Below are 20,677 nucleotides of genomic sequence, written 5' to 3' on the forward strand. Positions count from 1 at the left end.
TCCTGCAGAATTTTTGATTCTTATGTCAGATATGTTTAATAGGAATCCAGACTAGGAGGAGTTAGATACAAAATGGTGTCTCTTGCATGTTACATTATCACCACAAAAAGCTGGCTGCATACTCAGATCTCAAATAAGCAAGCAGCTTGAGATGTGTCCTCAGGTTGTCTTTCACCATCTCAGCTCTCCAACCTTTTTATTTGTTGGATTTCTCTAATTTGACTGGGAGATGGACATGTCTAAAATAAAGATCAGTGAGGCATCACATTCACCACATTGTCCATAGTGTCTTCCTTAGTCAATGTCTAACTTTTAAGCTATTTACCAACAATGTAATGTAGTACATACCGTTGAGTGTCTTTCCTAAAGTCAGGAGTTGGGTCGATCTGAGAAAAAATCTGCTGATTTTCTCAAACTAATTATTCGGTTTATAAGATATCAGAAAAAAACAAGGTGACATCTTAAATAGGTTTGTTGTTTTGGTCCAAATCTACAAATATTACTTCTCTACAAATTATATTGACAAAATCAGGGTTTGTGCAGATCCTGCAAATTCTTGTTGAATAGCAAAACTGAAAAGAACTATAGTGACATGGGACATAGTTGCAGAGCTGTGGAGCCCTAAATGCTCACCACACAGGTTAGGAGCAAAGTTATGCGGGTCTCTACGTTGATGAAAGGATGAAGTAGAACTCTACCTCTGATTGTTCTTCGACTAACTGATTTAAAGCAAGTAGAGCTGTAGTGGGATAACCTGGGACTCAGGTGGGACTGGCAAATGGTTAAAGGCTCAGAGGTCAGGTAGGAGGGCCCCTCAGCAGAAGGCCCCCAGGAAGACCATGAGAGACCCAATTAGCTTCCCCAACTAAACATTCTTCTCCACTGTTTTTTGCTTAAGACAGTGGAAACCATAGCTTGGTGCTCAGAGGATGTGTTAGACTGAGTTTAGAGATGCCAGACTGTGTTTTGGCACTTTCCATCACACATAACACCCTGTTTCTTTCCAAGCATTCTGTTGATGCTCTTTCAAGGTAGGAGTGAATTGCAAACTCAGATCAGTTTTACTCTGCTTTAAGTACACAGTGTACTACAGACTGTTCTATAGCAGCCCTTTTGGATCATATTATCATTGGGTATCATCAGAGGATTAACAGAGAATTGCTTGTAGTTCAAGACTGGATCATTATAAACGTCTTGCTCATAATGAGTTATACTCCCGTGGCACTGCAGCAGAAACATCATCTTAATGTATGCTTGATTGATTTTTCTCAAAGAACAGCTTTGTTCTTGATTTGGTTTTTTGTTCCCTGGGTGACAGATGTTGGTGCTAATATAAAACCTAATGAAGCACCGACTCAGGGCAGCACCTCTTCACTTACTTACGACTGCAGCCAGCCTTACTACACATACTGTCAAATGTTTATATGTGCAATGTCAGACACTTCAATAAATACCAATACTGAAGCTTACTACCAGTCTCTGTGGTTAGCACTAAGCTAACTGTGTTTGATAAATATGTTCTGACATCTACTTAGATTCCACAGTTGATATGACTTCACATTACATTAGAATCTGACCTGAACTATTCTTCCTCTTCTTATGTGTGAATGACTTGTTACGTTCCTCAAAAGCTCAGCCTCAACAAAGTCAACAGTCTCAAGGGAGCAGTGGTTTCTCCTCTCTTCTTCTTTTGCTTACTCAGCTGGAACTAAACCTTTAAGTAACATGGCAGTTATCTTATCCACATTCGATTCATATCACTCTTCAGATGAGGAAATCTTTTACTTAAGGACTGATTTAAACTCTCTTTAACCTCTGTCTCTTTGTTTAATCCATTTCTCCCAAATCTGCAGGAAAGAAATGGTTAGAGCTTTGAGAACTGGGGCATTTTTACAAAGATGACTCTGCTGCAGCTCTCTGGCACCATGGACTGCATTCACTTTATATTATAAGCATTTTGTCCTTTGATGGGTTGTCTGTCTGGTAAACCAGAGCAGTGTTGGACTTTCAGGGACGAGCTAATGAGTTTATTGTGTGTCGCATGGTTCTTGCCACATTAAAAGAGACGTTTTTTTCTCCCCACAACAAGGAGTGTGACTCCAAGGAGTGCTTGGAGGAAGGAGGACATGTTTGGGCCAAGGCACTGATCTTCAAAGACTTTAGAAATAAAAAAATGATTAGCAAGCAAAACATTTACACTTTGAATGTTTGAGCTGATATGACACCAATAATCACAACTTGATACCTTTCTTTGAGAATATTATTGATACTATTTAACTTTTTTTAGAAGTAAGAAAAAGTGGTTTACAAGAAATTTCTATAAATATTAAACATGTATTGATCCTCAAATTTTTTTTAAAGTTATTGTCTCTTCTGGGGTAAAACCCTGATGTACAGCTTGCCATAGCTTTAAATAGAATATTTTCATATACTTTGCGGTTAATTGTGAAACAAAAAACGAGTGCTGTTACATTAATAAAGTAATGAGAGCTCAGCAGGTTGAAGCTGCAGCAGTAGACAGCAGGTTGAGGTATCACAGTTCCCTCTTCCGGTTTCACAACACATGATTGTGGACGTTTGTTGTGTGGTTTCTGTCTTGGTTTTAGCATCTTTACACCGCTACTCAGTACACTACAGATATTCTCAAATTACTATGATTTAATTCAGTAGGAAATACGTTTGTTTATAAGAGTTTGGGATACTGTGTTATACAATACAGTCACACCAAAGGTTTGCATTCAAGCATTGTTGTTGCTTAAAGTACACAGATAACAAAACTACTTATCAGACACATGAGCGTCCTTTATTCATCCTATGAAATCTGCAGTGTTACCGCAGCAAGTCATTGGTAAAAAGGTAATAAATAAGTAAACACGTTTATATACAACGTTTATATGTTTGTGCGGATGTCATATGGAAAGAAATTGAAATTGCATAATTGACCGTTTTTAGTCAAGATCATCACAACCTTGTAGCCACGCGTCTCTTTTCTAGATCAGCTACTGACCTCATTCTGTTATGGAGCTGGATTTGGAGTGGTTTGCATGTCCTGCTATTGAACCTGTGCAGTGAAAAGTGTTAGCCTGCAGCACATCTGTTGAGAAGGCTAATCCACAAAGAGCTGCACCCTTGCATAATGCTTACACAGGGCAACCACTTCAGCTGGCACTAAACAAGCCACAAAACAATGGTGTCGCTGAAGCTGGCCTGTGGTGAGGCTACGAGCCGAGCAGAAAGAGGAGAGGTCTGCTGAGCTGCTACATGTTTGAGTGCTGTGAACTGTCTGTGGCTGAGCTGCTGGCCTGGTTTCAGAGGCGTCTCCCTGGCTTTTCCCCTTTGTCTAACTCCCCTCTCTCTCATACATCACAACCCCTTCATCTGCCAATCTCCTGCTTTCTTTTCTATCATGCTTTGCCTTCTTCCTCTCATCACTGTTTCCTTTTGCCCATTTTCTACCATGTCTTCTGGTCTGCATTCCTCTGCTCAGTGCACTACATGCCTGACCAGGTCACCTTGTTATTCTTTGCTGTTTTTGATTTCTGAAGTTAAAGCATTTTGAGCAAAGCCCTGCAAGCTGACATAATACATAATGAGATAGACTGACTGACTGAGCAATGGCCTTTCAAGGTTTCATAGACACATGGACTGAAGCTTTATGTATCATGAGCAGGGGAGCTTGGATGTATTCAGGTCATTGGGATTTAGCTAAAGTATAATATATAGTGTGTAGTACTGTGGGTTTTGTGTGTGTCTTTGTGACTTGGTTGGCTGAGAGTGAAATTACATTTCACTACAAGCTACATTTCACTACAAGTTACACAGTAAACATTTAATGTCCAGCATGGTTTCAGGTTTACTTGTACATCGTTCATTGTTGCATGGATTCATAAAAGGTTGTGTAAATGATGTTAGGGGGTGGTCCAGGCTAGGGCTGGTAATCCTGGAACAGCTAGCAATAGCAGGCTTTCCCCTTCCATTATCTTGTCAAAGCTATGCCCTAAAAAACATGAATGTGCACTGCCTGGCAACTTGTAAAAGCCGACTTTTCCCTGACTCATTCGCTAACTTCTGGCTATCATCCCTGCCTCAGCGGGGTGTGCCCCTTTAGGTCATGCCGTGTGAAAGCACAGGCAGGGTGCAGGCAGGCAGGTAGGTCGGTGTGTGACAGGCAGGTACGCCAGGCAATCAGTTCATTTGGGCTGGATGAAATGATTGCTCTTGTTTACAGTCCTTCGAGGCCCAAAGCCACTGGCTTCTTTTCTTTTTAAATTCTTTTTTTTTCAGAATACTTAATTTATTGATGGCTATCAGGATGTGAAGAGGGTTTCAACAAACAAGATAAAATAGCTTCAGAAACCATTTACAATTAGCAGCCATACCTTTACTTAGTGGTGCCTATACTGTGTGGACAGGAAATAATACCATGACAGACTACTGTTCATTGAAATACAAATATATAAACTTTGTAATGATTACAGTGGAATCACAACAATCAGTAAATCTGCTTGCAGGAGTGACGTAAGCTTATTCAAATTTTTTGGGCATAGTTGAGAGAGATTATATATATATATATATATATACATGGCTGCTTAGTTTGCAGTAGTTAGCAGGTACATACATATTAGTTTGAGCGCTACAAGTAGTTACTGTCACCAAGCTGCTAACGCTTTCTCCTTCATGAGGATGTGTGGGTGGACTGTGCTGTGTACCTTCTGGTCTGACCAGGGTTTTGCAGTAATGTAAGTGGGTACAACAGACTGCATATGAGGTTAGTACAGTAAGTGTCATCTGTCAGCCCAGATTTATTATTGTGTGAAAAACCCAAATTATAATTACTTACAATAAACTAGTCTTGTGTTGTGTGTAGAAAATGTTTTGTGGACTCACTTCACCAACCCCTCCATCGACATAGTGGCGAGTAGATAGTTAGTGAATTAACATTTTTTTGGAGAACTATCCCTTAAAGTTTATTAGAGGTTATAAATGTTGGTTCTGATACATTTTTGGTTAATTGCCCAGCCCTACAATCAACTATTAAAAAAAATGAAGTTCAATTGCAAGAAAATATCATTGTCTGTCCACAGATGCTCTCAAACAGATTAAGTGACAGTTGAAAATTTTTAGGAAAAAAAATGAAATTAACATAAAGCATATTATCTAATATGATACTATGTACATCAAACAAAAAAGTGAAAAGCCTAATACTTTTAAAGCTAGAACATGAAAATCGACCTAATTCCTCAAAAGTCTGTAGTTAGAACACATATTAGGTGACCTGTTCATCTAGTCGACTTCACACTAAGCATGTGTATAAAAAAACATTGACTATAAAATCTGTGCAAACAACAATCTGGTTGATCAAAGGTCACTTTTACAGTGTCCGAAAGAAAACTGCAACCAGCATAGCCACAGGTCAAGCAAGCAACCCAATCCCAAACAGGCAGGTTCAGAACGGACACTGCACTAGTATTTTCAAATAGAGGAAGATGTTTGTTAGGATGAAGCTAGTTCAACTAAGAGTACTGTGACTTGGTGCCAGTGACCACACAGGGTAAAGGGAATGTCTCAGTTCCTCCCTGTGGAGAAACTCTTTACAAATCAGTCAGTTTGTGTTTTCTAATGCACCACTCACAGCTCTCAGCCACAGTGTTGACTCAGAGTGAATGAGTGGCTGCACCACACCGCCTGCTCCTGGTCGCGCTGATAACGTTAATAGGTCTTGAAAGTTGCTTTGATAAAGCCCAGGGTCCCGCCTAGAGAACAGCCTTCCACCCTCACTGTAAAGGAATGCAGAAAATGCTTGCACAACCTCCCAGTGTTGCAACACTGGCCGCAGAGTAGAGACGTACATGTGTCCAAGTGTGTGTTTGGCTGCGAGAGAGAGAATGAGGGAGAGAGGAAGAGCGCTCTGGGTGCGTCTGATCTAAAATAACATGTTTTATGACGGAATTTACATGGTTTAATAATCGTCCCGTCATCTAAGGCACACACTTTGCTTTCTGAGTTTTTTGAGGCCAGTACAATATTATTATTTATGGGATTTAGTTGTCTGATAATGATTTATCAGACAAAAGTAATTTTGTATATAAACACAAACACAGAATCCGATAGGGAATTAGAGATAAATACAGAGCAGCACATTTCACAGATGCAAGTGGGTTTGGGTTGCATTAGTAATTATAATGGTTAGGGATTTTGTAGCATAAGATTTGTGGAACTAAGTTTAAAAGTTCAAAGTTTCAACGTTTATTTTTAACTGGGATTAAAAAAAAAAGGACCAGTCATTGATTCCATGACTGTTATGTGTGTCATCATATTGTGGGATTATTGTCAAAATCCAGCTAGACTCTCAAACATCTGTCCAGGTTTGTGTGTTGTCCAGCAGCTGAAGCAGTCAGTAGCACAGAATAAATGCCACGAGCTGGTTATATTATTGTATTGTATTGAACAGAACAAATGTTCTGAGTTGTTGTAATGTTGTACTGTCAGACAGTTACATCTCAGTAGTATATGCATGTTACTATTATTATTAATAATTAATAATAATAATTTGACTGCTAGATTAACAGCTAAGAATTGGCATCTAATAGGATTTAAAGTGAGTGTATTTATACTAATCTTAAGAAAATAGTCGGTTTTATAATCAGACTTAATAACATCATTAAAAAGACAATATCACAGCATACATTTTTCCAGAGTCAGTTAAAATGAATATAAAAATCCTCGCCCTTTTTACCCATCTAACCAATGAATTTATTCAGTGTTAAAGTGAATTAATGAGTAAGTAGTTAAGAATTAGTTAATCCTGTCCTGTCATTTCACTTTTAGTTTTTCTAATTTTAATTCAGTAGTTTGAATTATTGTGTCATGCATCTGATCCATGGTTTGTTAAAGAAAGGAAAACTGGTTTAGGAGCAAATGGAACTTAAAAACACAACTGGCTGATTTTAACACCAGATCCTTTAACCTTTTGCTACTTTGTTTGGAATTATCTTTGAAAGACAGACACTGTGCTCATGCCCATAAATGAAATACATGCATCAGTTTACACATCTTCAATGGCTTGAAATTTCAATATGCTGCACCCCTGGCTCCTAAAATGCAGTGCAGCAAGAAATGACTGCCTGCAGGTGGTATACAGTGACACGTAGAGCTCTAATAGATATAGAGCTCAATGAAAGTGGGAGATGTTTCCAGAGACGGATTTCGAGGACAGAAAGGCTGTCATCCAGGATGTGATCCAGTAGGCACAGCACTGCCACTAAAAATAGTCCTCAAGGTTTAAATTTAGGTTAAAATGTGTTGTGTGCAGAAGATGCTGCTATTGGATTTACAGCTACTTCTGCCATCTAGTGGGCAACATGCTGCAATTGCAATAGGGAGGAGACAGCAGGTTCCTGTGACAATCCTAAATCATGAGGTGCGATTCCTGTTCAGACATTGGAAACAAGTATATTATAGGAAATGAAAAAAAGCAGCATGTTTGCATGTGTCTTGTCGGCTACTTCCAGGAGTGTGTGTGTAGTGTGAGTGGAAGACGAAGACAGGCAGCCTGGAGGATTGAGAACAAATGAGGCGGGAGGGGAGGGAGGAGAGAGTGACACAGAGTCACACAAGTGAAGCTGTTCGGATAGAGCAGGAGGAGGAGGAGAAGGAGGAAGACGGGATGAGGAGAAGAGGTGCAGCAGAGCGCCATGAGATCCGTGATGTAAAGGCGAGAGTGCGCTAACATTCAGCCAGAGGGATGCTGCTCACGCTGCTTTTCTACCTTCGAGTCAAAGGTAGGGGAATGTGGGGACAATTCTGTCACAGCGTCAGGTCACCTGAGGTCCATGCAGCCGCAGACAGAGAGCGCATTAGGATCGAGGAGCTGAGCTTTTAATGTCAGATGAGCCATAAAGTATCAGCCAATTAAGTAAAATACTTTTGTTGATGATCTCTTTTTTTATTAATCGTCTGAAATGCAGTGAAATTGCTCCACTGTCTTGTTGCATGCATCCATTGAGTTTAATGCAATGAACTAGATCCATTCTCCACAATGTCAGCTCAGACTAAACAGAGTGTGGGTTTCTCCTTCACATCAGCAGCTACAAGTAAAGTGAACATGTCCTGTTCTTCTTTGCTTGGGGCATGAGAGTCTCTCGGTCGTCTGCAGACTGTCAGCCCTGACGTCTCATGCCTCTTGGTTGTTCTCAGTTACACTGAGCTGCCGATTAGGATCTTTGTAACCTGTTTAAAACCACCAGTCTGTCTCTGTCTTCCTCAGTAACAATGTTATGGTCAAAATGTGTCAGTCTTGATTTAAAGATAGCCATCTGAGGGAGCACTTGTCTTATAGGCAGGAGATTAACTGCTCTTTATATGCTCAGTACCTGCTGTTTTTATATCATACTAACAAATGATGGATCCGGACAAGAGCAACAAATACAAGCTGTAAATGTAAAGCAGCACACAATGCCTGAATATAATCATTATTTCAATTATTTTTCTGTTGAGTATTTTAAATGTCAGAAAATATCCATCGTAAATTTTATACAAAAAATTCTACTTTTATCAGAGCTTTCAGGTGATTTTAATGGTTTCTAGCAGTGTATGGAGTTTCCTCAGTCATTAATAAGTTTTACTAACTATTTTACTCTGTTATCACATCACCCAAAATTACATATTTTCATGTGACGTGATAGAAAGGTCCAGTAAAAAGCTTGTAAGAAAACCTTTAATTAATTAATTTTGTCAAAACGATAAAGACCAACAGTTCAAACCCCAACAAGGTTCAATTCACAAAGATAGAACCCGAAACCCATGACTGTTTTATTTATTTTTAATAAATTCCAAATAAACTCATTATTGCAGCCTTACTGTAAAATAAATAACATGAGTAACTGGTTTTATGTAAGAAAAACAAAATCAGGAGCATTTCACAGAAAGGCTGAGGTCCTAAACCCACACACAATTCCCCAAAAATATTGTATTTATTCATTCAACTTGATATGCTTTTCCAAGGTCAAGCCGTCCTGCAAACTGCAAGAGAATTATTCTTGTGTAAAAATACTGAAATCATCCACGTGTAAACTCCCCAGTGTCTGAGGAAAAAAAAACTCAAGGACACAATCTCAGTGTCCTCTCTAGTACTTACAGTCCTACCCAGAAACACCAGAGCTGAAACAATTGTGTAAAATTATAAAGAGTTTAATGGTGGATCAGCTTCAGATTAATATAACCTGTGAAAATACCTGGTTAATAAATGTGAACACTTAATTAAAGTAAGTGGAATAATACACCATTAATTGACAATTGGAATTTAAAGGACTATTACACAAATGCACATGTGCTAAACAAACAAGCAAAACAGAACCAGGCATATAAACTGTTGTAATCTAGTTTAAAATCCACTTTATAGTCTAGAATACATATATATAAACCAATGAGTGCATATTGAGGTGGACGACTTGACAGCTTCTAAAAGTGAAGCCAAAACATCTGGATCTCGCCGTTGTGTTGTCCATGTTATTAGATGGCACATGGACCAAACTTACAGTAGATGGTTTCTCTCAATTTAGTTCTTATCACACTGGTGTATGTGAGGTGTTCACATTTCTAATTAGTTTGTTTTTAATTAGATGATTGAAGCTAATAACAGGGTAAGACGTCATGATTGACAGCTGACACTGACTTGTGATTGGTCAGGCGGGACAACTGCTCCTCTCCATGATCACTACTATGCACATTCGATGTAAGCACCTGCTTTGATGTGCTTTGATGGCAGCAATTGTATCCAGGATCTTTTTGTTATATTTATGTACAGTCATTGTTTTCAACCAATCCAGCTGATGTAGATAAAGAGACAAAAAAATCATTACATTAAGCCAGATAATAAAAGGCGAACGTCTCTTAGTCACCACGGAGTTTTCTCCTCTCTTATTGCTGTCTGGCATGAACATGGAAGATTTATTTTGAAACTTAATCACCTCCCTTTTCTCAGATTTTACTGGATGCACTTGATGTGGTCTTCTGTTTTCCTAACAAACAAAAAAAAACATGGCATTTTAAATTTGTCCTTAACATTCCTAAAAACTATGGCAGTGAAGGCATCATGCAGCATTGTTGTTATTGGGGAAATGTTCATGTTGCAAGTCACATTATGATTTCAAAGTTCAATGACTGTCTGGTCATTTGTGGCAGGTGACAGTTCTGGTAAAATCTTTTAGTTGCTTCATATCATATGTTTATGTTTTATATGATGTTTTACATTTTATGAGATCAAAGGAAACTGCAGCTGCAACAGATTGTCCTGCTGATTATATAATGTACAGATGAGACCAAAGTAATTTAGAGAACCAGAAAAGCTAAAGAGGGAAATTGCAAAGCATGGAGAGAAGAACTGAGCTTGGAAATAGTATTTACCATCGGAAAAGGGAGTATGCTCCATTATCTGAGGAAGACAGGATTGGACAAAATAATTTAATATGGCCTAGATAACTCTGATTCACACTTCAACACAGTGGGTTGCCATCCATCACTGGACCGAACAAAGAGGAAGGAAAAGCTATCTAATATCAAGGGTAATAGGAGATACAGTATCGAATGGGGAAGAAGAAGAGGAAGTAGTAGGATATAGAAACTCACAGTGGAGTGCGGTAATGCACCTTGACGTTGGTTGCCGCCCGCCAATAAACCGAACATAGAAGAAGAACAAGACTTACCTAGTAAATGCACAGCTTTTATTTACAGAGCGTGTGTGTGCTTACGTGTGTGCGTATGTGTGTGAGTAGAAAGGGAAATAGTTGCTTTATACTTATGGTAACCCAACCAGCACTCAACTAAAATGCTGAGTAATTCAGGACACGGTCAGTCACACACACACACACACGCACGCACGCACGCACGCACGCACGCACGCACGCACGCACGCACGCACGCACGCACGCACGCACACACACACACACACACACACACAGACGTTTTACAACTATCTTAGTGAGGACACACATTGGCATAAGCCGTTCCCTTAAGGCATAACCTTAACCATCAAAACTAAATGCCTAATCCTAAACCTAACCTAAACCTAATTCTAACCCTAAAACCAAGTCTTAACTCCTTAAACAGAATGGGGTCAGAAAGGGAGGGCTAAGGGACAATACAACTACAGCCCACTATTAGTACTAACTACTATACTGACACCCGAAGTTGCATCTAATAACTGATAATAACAATGACAATACCTAAAGGAAGCAGGTTTTGATAATAAGCTTCCAGTGACTGAGAGCCACATTCACTTTTATTTTCTAATCATGATGGTGAGCTCTTACCTTTATACCCATAAATAAGTTCCTTTAGGTTATATATTGTCTTTCACTGAGTTTTGAATGAGTTGAATTATCTATCTTGACGTTGAAAGTTGTTCTTCTTGAGTTGTTAGTCGTCACTTGACAGATTAAAGAAATCAGCAACCTCTTTTATTAGTACACAGAAAACATGAGCAGTATTCATAGTATATCAATACAGTAGTATCTGAGAAACACTAAGATACTGCAAGAAGAAGACATTACATAACTCAGCTCTCAGTGGTCTGATGAGGACATAATGCAGAGATCTGTTGCCATGGTGTCACCTAGAACGGCTGACTCATCAACATTTGATTCTGACTTTTCGGCAGCCCAGGGAATCCCACACACACACTCTGATTGTATGCCTATCAAACAGTACGCCTGTGCTTGCCTCCCACCCTATCACTTTCAGGAAACCCCTGCGGTCCTTATGAGGCTTCTTCTAAATCCGGATCAGATTTCAGTGATCCCTACTTTTAAATTGGACGTCTTTTATAATTTCATGCACTTTGCAGCATCTGCCCTCTCTCCTCTTTTATCCGGAACACACTGATTAAAAGGACAATTGAATAAATGGTTTAATTAAAAGTCAAACTAACAAAGTTGGTCATGCCTTCATTGAGCCGCCCTATCACAGAGGTCTAATTGTGTCTGAAAAGGCCTTGAGGCTGTTCCATTGATCCCCCTCAGCTCCTTTTGGTAGTGTAGACCTGTAATAACCTTGCTTTCTATAGTAGCTCTCGACAACTGGCAGCAAGAACAGAGTGTCCACAAGATAACTATGCACTTTGCAAAAGTTGACGAGTGCCATGGACCTGGATAAGGGGAGACCTCTTACTGTGTACTCACACACATATGATTGCTGCTGATTCCTCAAAAACAGTTGAAAACACACAGTCCAGTGTATCCCCAGTCTTTTTTTTAAGGGGTATTTTAGTGAGGGGGTGGGTTTTGTCGGTAGCAACTTGTACGCTGCTGCTTCCCTGTGTGTAAGAGGAACAATGTCTGGAAATGAGTCAAGCCCTCGTAAATGTCCTGTCCTGGAGAGATTTGGTCGTACCACCCTGTTCCCCTGCTCCTTGTCTACAGTAATCTACAGTATCACACCAGCAGGTCGTCTACTCTTCTTTATACCTTCTGCGGACAAAATGGCAGGACTGTGCGCGATGGCCTTTACATCCGGAGGTGTAGTATTGTGTTTTGATTTATCATCTGAAAAGTGGTTTGACTTGCCTGCTCTGTTCTCTCTCATTCCGGCACCTTGGCAGAAAAATGGGGCCAGGCAACACTTGTGCTTTTGCGAAGCGGGATGTTGTAATAGGTCAGATCTTTGAAGGTCTGCCAGTGCAAGTGCAAGTGGTCTGAGGCAGCAGGGTCTCATTGCTGTCGGGCTGCGAGGACGATCCGAGCAAGATGTAAACAAGGACTGATCCACCCTTCAATCTAAAAATAGATTTTTAATTGAACGCAGTCATCAATAAAAGTGTGCTTTATGGTCAGAGGGGATTTAAGAGCCTGCTGTTATCTATGGGTAAAATGTGAAGGAATAGATGAGGCTGGGAAATCCCACTGGTGTGTTTATCTTTAGTGGTGGGTGATATTTGAGTCTTGACTTCAGCAGGATTTACAGCATTATGATGAGTCGGAGCTGGAGCAGAGAAAAGGGTTTCACCTCACAATCAACATATCTTGCACTCTTCTGCATTTCACTCTATATTCATAGAATCTTTTTCTTGTACAGCGACACAAGTCACATAATTTGTTATCGCATATTTCACCATCCGGCTCTTGTTGTTGGTTAAAACCTGGTTTGTTCTTTAAAGCTGCAGTTGTTTGTGGTACATGTTGCATCTGCTGTAGATCAAACTTAAAAGAAGCCATGAGCCGTATTCAGTATGTAATATCAGTCAAAAATCAAAGCACTGAATTTCACAGCATGTGGCAACTGCAAAACATTTTTAACATGCAGATTATACATAACACACACACACACACACACACACACACACACACACACACACACACACACACACACACACACACACACACACACACACACACAATATTTATTAATTTATATATTTATTTTATATCTCTTGTCATGTCAAGAGATTTGGTCTGTTCCTTTCTGGGATCAAAAGAAACACTTAACGGACCAAATGTATCTTCTGGTATTTCATTTACAAAATGTGGAAAAAAGAAAAATAGGAGACACACAAAGAAGAAAGAGAAATAAAAAAAATCCCAAATGAACTGGTCATACTCAGAACAATAAAATATCTATATATTGATTTGATGTAGAGGTTTATTTTTTGTCTCTCTGGCTTTCTTAGGATATTTGAGTAATTTATGTTTTACATGGAAACATCATTTAGACAAATCTGATTTCCTTCTTCTAGATTAATGTATTGTCCAGTTTACAAGGTAAATTACCTGATGAGATTGGACCACCTTCAGTGTTTAATCATCATTCCAAAGATATAGTAGGAAATAATTTTTTTATATGTACATAAATCCTTATATAAATAAATGAGAGTGTAGACTGTCTGACCCAGTCCATATTCATCAAAGCCACATTTACCTCATGGGAGGATGCACAAAGCTGATAGTCCACTTAGTGGGGGTAACAGTAATAATAGTAATAGTACATAATTCATGACATAGTGACAAGCAGGGTTCTTAATTGGTGTCTTAAATATTCATTAAATATGAAATATTCATGACTAAATGAGCAACAAACTGCACAAAAAAAACATTTTAACTAATCTGCTTCATCTGGACAGAGTTTTTTGTTTACACTGCTTACAACATGAGCAAACAATCCCACAGCTATCAACACATTTAGCTTCACATGTTGCTAAACTCTGATTGATGAATGGAAAGGTCAACTGGGCCCCACCCCCTCTAAATGTGTGAGCAAAGCAATGACACAAAGATCTCATGTCAAATAACCGTTCTCACTGAGAGCCTTGCCCTATACCTCCTAATTCCACACGTCTGTCTGGATGTGGAGCACATTTCTCAAGAACATTTCATCTTATTGACTTCACACTTTCCGTGTGTATTGCAATTACCCGAGGATGTGCAGTCCCGAGTTGGGTGCGATTTGGACACACAAAATGTTCAATATTAATGAAAATTGAATGAACAGACAACCAGCGCTTCTTCTACTTCCTCAGATAAACTACAGCAGTGTTCAATATCTGTCCAGCTACACATTCTGGGGAGTCGCTGGTGCTGATCTCTGTCATGGCAGCAACATTCATAGAATCACCTCATTTTTAGCAATTTTTCTTCACTGAAAAGCACAATGTTTGTTTTCTTGCTAAATTACAGAGGATTTTTATTTTCAAAAGTTGTGAAATTGGGTCTTAAGATTCTGTCACTTGCTTAACAGACGCTGAAATAGCCGATTTGCAATGTATGAAAAAATAACAGCAGTGCAGTAAATCATTCAAACTATATAATAAAATTCAAAACACACATGACTTCGGCTACTGAAAGCAGCTTTAATCTAAGGTGCCCACAGGATTCTATATATATCATCAAAATGTGCTTGTACCTCAGAGACATTTTTTTTTTAAGAATATTAAAAGTATTTTCAGGGTTTAAACCCAGAGATGAGGAAGGAAAACATTTAGTCGTGTATTTAACCTTCCTCTGTGTAACCACTCATCTATTCATCAGACATTGAGCTAAGAGATGCAATTACCACTGTGTCCAAACATCTGTCGCAATTAATTATTTAATCACACACACTTTATTTAGCATCTGACGTGGGCACTAAGGAAGCGTAACGTGATGTGTAGGCTCACGTTGACTCATACACAGAGCCTCGGCGGTACATTGTGTCTATCCCCAACTCCGTCAGTCACCCACTAGTGAGGGCACGGAGGGAGAAATCCTGGGTAACTATGGTAACACAGCGAGGTGAATCTCTGAAGCAGGCGCCACTTTCTTGTAGAGGCCTTGAGTTAACAGGATTAGGGGGAGTTCACAGATGAGACCCTAAAGAGCAGGGCCCCTCTGTGTCTCTGTGTTCCACTCTGATCTCCTCGGCCCTGACTCAGTTGGAGAGAATGATAATGACAATCACAAAAAAACCACATTCATCACATTGCAGAAAAGGCAGAATGCATCTTTTCAAACACAGCAGAGCTCTTATCTCACACCACCACTCTGACAGGAGTTTTGCTGCAGTGTTGCTTTAATCCGAGTCAGTAGCTCATGTGCCAAGTGTCTGTTTAAATCCTTTTCTCTATGGCTGCACATTTGCATACAGAGATGAACACAACTTACATTTTTGGCTCAACCTCCTTGTGAGTATTGCTCACCAAGCTGAGGCCACACATGTTTTGCTTTGAGTAACGTGAGTATTGCACACTGCAGACATTTGCGACTGAGACAAAAGTATGGGTTGTTAACTTAAACACAAAAAATTAGAGGTACCTGTTAAGGCCATCTGCAACAAAAGGTTAACTCACAGTATGAACATTTATATAGCTCTGCACCCGCTGTAGACAATAAAGAGGCCTAAATACATTCAACCTTCCTCTATGCAGTGGAGGAATCAGTTTTCAAAAGTTGGGAGGGGTCAGTGTTGTTAAAATATACTTTTCTTTGCAGACGTTCTGACATCCTCACAACCAACTAATAATAGCTGGTTTATGGTAGGCTGTGGCTACCATAGCAACAGAGGCAAAAATGGGTGAGTGGAGGATAGCCACACCCATCACTGGTGTAACCAACCAGACTGGAAAACCAGTACAGACAGGGGGGGAGAACAACTAGTGAATAATTAGTGGAGTCAAGAGGGCAGTGCCTGATGGGGTTGAGCCAACCACTTTAATCCATCCATCCATGCTGCGTTGAGGGCAGTGCACATATGTAAACTGACTGATAATTTATTGATTTATCCAATTTTTATAGCAGGTTTTTCAGTCAACTTGGAAAAATGTTGATGCTTCTGCCTGTGAACTACACCACTCAGTGCTCTGCATGTGTAAGACTGCACCAGGGTTACATATAAAGTTGACATGCTTGTACTGTGTACTGCTCAGCCTGTGCAAATCATCAGTTGGAGGGATAACTTAGTAATGTTTTTAGAAAATAACCCTGATCATGGTTAGGGACTTTTTGAACCTTCTTTAAGGTTTTGCACCAACAGGATGCATGAGGGCGAGGGTGTTATGCAGCCTAGGAGGGTTTAATGAATGGTCCACTGAGATGTGTTGAGTGGGATTGAGGCTTTTTGGATCTTTGACTAAAAATATGACTAAAATTCAGGATATCTTAACCATTATTTGCAAATGTCCAAACTTTAAGAAAGTAGTGATACTAAATCACTTAAAGCTAGGGTTGATCATCCTGGAACAGCTAGCAAGAGTAGGCTAAACAATGATAGAATGCAACCACTACATCCATTGGCCCTCTTGTCTAAGCTACGCCCCCAAAACACATGATCACGCACTGACTGACAACTGATAGAAACCACCTTTTCTCTGACTCGCTCCCTAACTTCTGGCTTCTGATTGGTCCAGATCTGTCGTGTTTATTACAGTCCTGCGAGGGCCACAAACACCAGTTTCTTATCTTTTTTTATAGACAATTTTATTGATGCTATTGGGACGTGAAGAGGATTCTACAGCTGACAGGGGAGAAAATTGTGTATTTGTGGGGGACGATTTTAAGTGGTGCATTAATCCACATTCTGTGTTCTAGTGAGTATCTCTGGCAGCAGGACAGTGTTTGTGACTGAGTCAAAATGAACTTCAGTGTTTGTGTTGATGTTAATGAAGGAACGTGTCAATCAATGCAACATCGTGGCCCAGGTAGTTTGGTCAGAGCATCTTGGAGGAGTTTCCAGCGTTGTTCAGTGGATTCAGTTTGTCTCAGTGTTTCTGTGGGGACCAGACTATCTGCTGCAGGACCCCTTGTTCCTTAGGACTCTGTGTTTGGGCTTGTCGTCCTGATGCAGAATGAATTTGGAGCTGATCAGAAGCTCCCATGATGGTTATTGTATGATTGTTGGTTCAGGGCTTTTCATTGGATGTGCTAATAATAAGATGTAATAATAATAAGTAAATCAATAGAATGTCACGATATTCTTTATGGCTTTTTTAAGCTTGAGCCTACAGATGAGTGACATCCTCCAAGGAGTACTTATGCATCCCTTAAAGCTTTAGGGATTTATTTTTGTTACATTTTAATGGTATTTTTCTGTTGTTTCTTTTGCCACTTTAAAACTTTCTTAAGAAAAAATAGAGAGCGCTATTTTCCTTTTGATCACTATCTAAGAAAATTAATAAAAATATTTCTTTTTTAATATTTCTGGTAAATCCATCTAATCACCCCAAAATAAAAATGTAGTCATCATCACCACGGCATCATGACCACTTTGATGTCGTATTGGTCACACATCAACAAATCCTCTAATGTTGATCATGGCGAGTTACTCCACTCTTACCCACTGGTGTTTGCTGTGTGACAGCACATCAAATTAAACCCTTTTCTTCTTTGAGCTGATGTAACACCCTGAAATCCAGATTTCCTGCTGCTAATAGAAACGTAATGGCTTCCAATAATAATTCTGTAGGAATCACTTATTACCTAGTCAGTTTGATGATACATCTCAACTGCGCACTGGAATAAAACTGGACCATGACTTAGTAATATGAACGACATACATGATGCATAATGATTATACAAATAGTAATTATGCTCATTACAGCCTATGACATGGGCAGTGGACTGTGGGCTGGCATTGGATATAGTACATTGATGAGGCTAAACATTACGACCACCCAAAGATAGAGTGAGTAGCATTGATTGTCTTGTTACACTGGCACACATCTAAGTGTGGGATATCTAGAAATGTAAGTGAGTGGTTACTTCTTGTTGCGAACTTGACAGACTAGTGCAGTGTCCATTCTAAATCTGCCTTGTTTGTAATGTTCTGATCTCTTGTTCTGTGTTAATGCTCTGCAGCTACTTCAGAATGATTCCTTGTCATTAGTGAGTCCTCCTCAAACTGTTTTTTTAACAGTCGCTTTTTATTGTTTGTGTGCTGGACGTTGTGTGCAGAGCTTTTTATAAACAGTCTATGGTGCACAGTGGAGTTAGAAAACTTTGTGTTCATCCTACCTGGTGTATCGGCAGTAAATATTTTGTAGTCAGTGTATTTCATAAAATGAACATTTTGCTTCAATACTGTTCATATAGGTTGTTTATTTTTTATTTTTAATGATTTACTTAACAGCTGTAATCTTTTCATACATTGCATGTTGGCGACTTCAGAGGTCTGTTGCAAGTGACATTATCTTTAGACCCCAATTCTGAATGTTTCCAAATAAAAGCTTGATAATAGCTGAACCACCCTTATCTGTCAATATACTCCAGTACTTTGTTTGTACTTTACCTATCACTGGGGTGAACAATGATGACAGAAATGTTACAAAATGATACATTAAGTTGCGTATGTGTTGTAAATATGGCAGCTCATATGAATCACTCAAAGATGAAAGGCAAGATTCCTGAAAAACATGGCTTCTACATTTTCACAGAGGAGGAGATGGACAACAACAAATTGCCATTCCTAGACTGTGCAGTCTGCACTTCCACTATTTATCTCCATCCACTTGTTATTCGGGATTTAAACTGGGCACCGCCGGGAAGAGAAAACATTAGCAAACACAAGGCAAAGCCAAGGGAACACAGGCACATCCAGGAGGCATAATAAACTTGTAGTCACCTTGACTGAGAATCTGTTTAAACAATACCAGACCAAAACAGAAACAGATAAACCTGGTACCATATTGAATTATCACAACCCCGTCCCTGATTACTGAGTTTTTTCTCAGTGCTCACCCTGTCTAAATGTTGCTTAATCTCAGCAAAACATTTTTTAGAGTGAGGAATGTTTAAATCATTTTGAAATGGTGTTTTCTCCCTCACTGCGAGGGACACCTAGCCACTCAACAACTGTTTGCTGTCCTGGCTCCTAAATGGTGGAACGAGCTCCCCAATGACATCAGGACAGCAGAAAGTCTACACTCTTCCATCGCAGGCTAAAGACACATCTCTTCTGACTACATCTTGGTTAAGAAGATGATGTCTAATAGCCATCGTCAACTCTTTTTTTAAGCTAATGTACCTACATGATTCTTGCTGTTCTGGGTTTGTACCCTCATGGTTGAATGCACTTATTGTAAGTCGCTTTGAATAAAAGCGTCAGCTAAATGATATTTAATGTAAAAATGTAAAGTGCTGTACATGAAGACAGAATCATCCAGTTTCCAGTCTTTGCTAAATGCTTGTTTATGTTCGGCAGTTTATTAATAGCTGAATACGTGTTCCTTTTACAAATAGCTACACCCTCATTTTCTCATCTGAAAAAAGGCAATATGCATGAAGAAGTCCATTCATCACCAAGCGTAAAGGGACTGAGGCTTTGATGAGGGGAAGAGGAAAAGAAAGAGGGAGGAATATGAGGAGAGAGGGTAAAAGAAGAGAGTCAACTAGAAAGAGGGAGTGGAGGTGGAGCTAAGCACTTTGTGTGTGTGTGTGTGTGTGTGCGTGTGTGTGCATGTGCATGTGTGTGCATCATGTTTATTTGATAGCTATATTTCCCTACTTGAACTCAGACTTCACATGAAGGAAGAGCCTCAGGACCTTTACTCCAGCTCTTACATTCTTCATTTCACCTCTTCCCCCTCGTCTCCATCTTTCCCCTGTCCAGTGCAGCACACCTCCATCCCACTCTTCATCAGTCTGTCACCATGCTTCTACTCTACAACAGTTTGCTTTCTCTCTTAGAATCGATCTATCGCCGTGGGGCCAGAAGATGGAGGAAACTCTACCGAGTCAACGGACACCTCTTCCAGGCCAAGCGCTTTAACAGGGTGAGTGTTTTCACATCTCGCTAAAACACTGGGGAGTAGATGGCTGAACAGTCCTTTAATCAGTCCAGTGGTATCACTGGGGAACACTGGAAGATAGAGGACGCTTTCAAATTATGTTAACTCTTGGCTTTAATAGCTTTTTTCGGTTAAAGAGTTTGACTTTTTGAGATGTTTTATGTTTGCTGGACCAATTTTTTTGATATTAACGTGAGCTGTTGGACTTTATTCCACCAAATCTTTCTAAACAATGTCTATCAATGAGCAGAGCAAGAAAAAGAGGCATTAGTTTACATTCAAACACTCAGTTGTGACTGATTAACCCACATGACCAGTTATCTACTGGACCAAATCACACCGCAGATTTTGGGGCCTCATTTTGGTGCCTGAGCTCTTTACTGAAATAGTTGCCCTCCTTATAGGCGACTTAAACATCAACTCACGTGATTACAT

The 20,677-nt window shown here is 39.6% G+C and overlaps 1 protein-coding gene across 3 annotated transcripts in view; it reads left to right on the plus strand.

Annotated features, from left to right (window-relative positions):
* prkcz (protein kinase C, zeta) overlaps positions 1-20,677 on the plus strand; it is a 135,447-nt gene that overhangs the window by 44,890 nt on the left and 69,880 nt on the right. For 2 of the 3 annotated variants that reach the window (XM_035160068.2, XM_035160069.2), the window contains exon 5: positions 20,142-20,227. In XM_035160068.2, coding sequence (XP_035015959.1) covers positions 20,142-20,227 — 86 coding nt within the window. Of the gene's footprint in view, positions 1-7,630; positions 7,782-20,141; positions 20,228-20,677 lie in introns of those variants that run through there. The other variant, XM_035160070.2, reaches the window with a different exon arrangement.

This window comes from Hippoglossus stenolepis, chromosome 6 (genome assembly GCF_022539355.2).
Source record: "Hippoglossus stenolepis isolate QCI-W04-F060 chromosome 6, HSTE1.2, whole genome shotgun sequence".
Taxonomy (NCBI): domain Eukaryota; kingdom Metazoa; phylum Chordata; class Actinopteri; order Pleuronectiformes; family Pleuronectidae; genus Hippoglossus; species Hippoglossus stenolepis.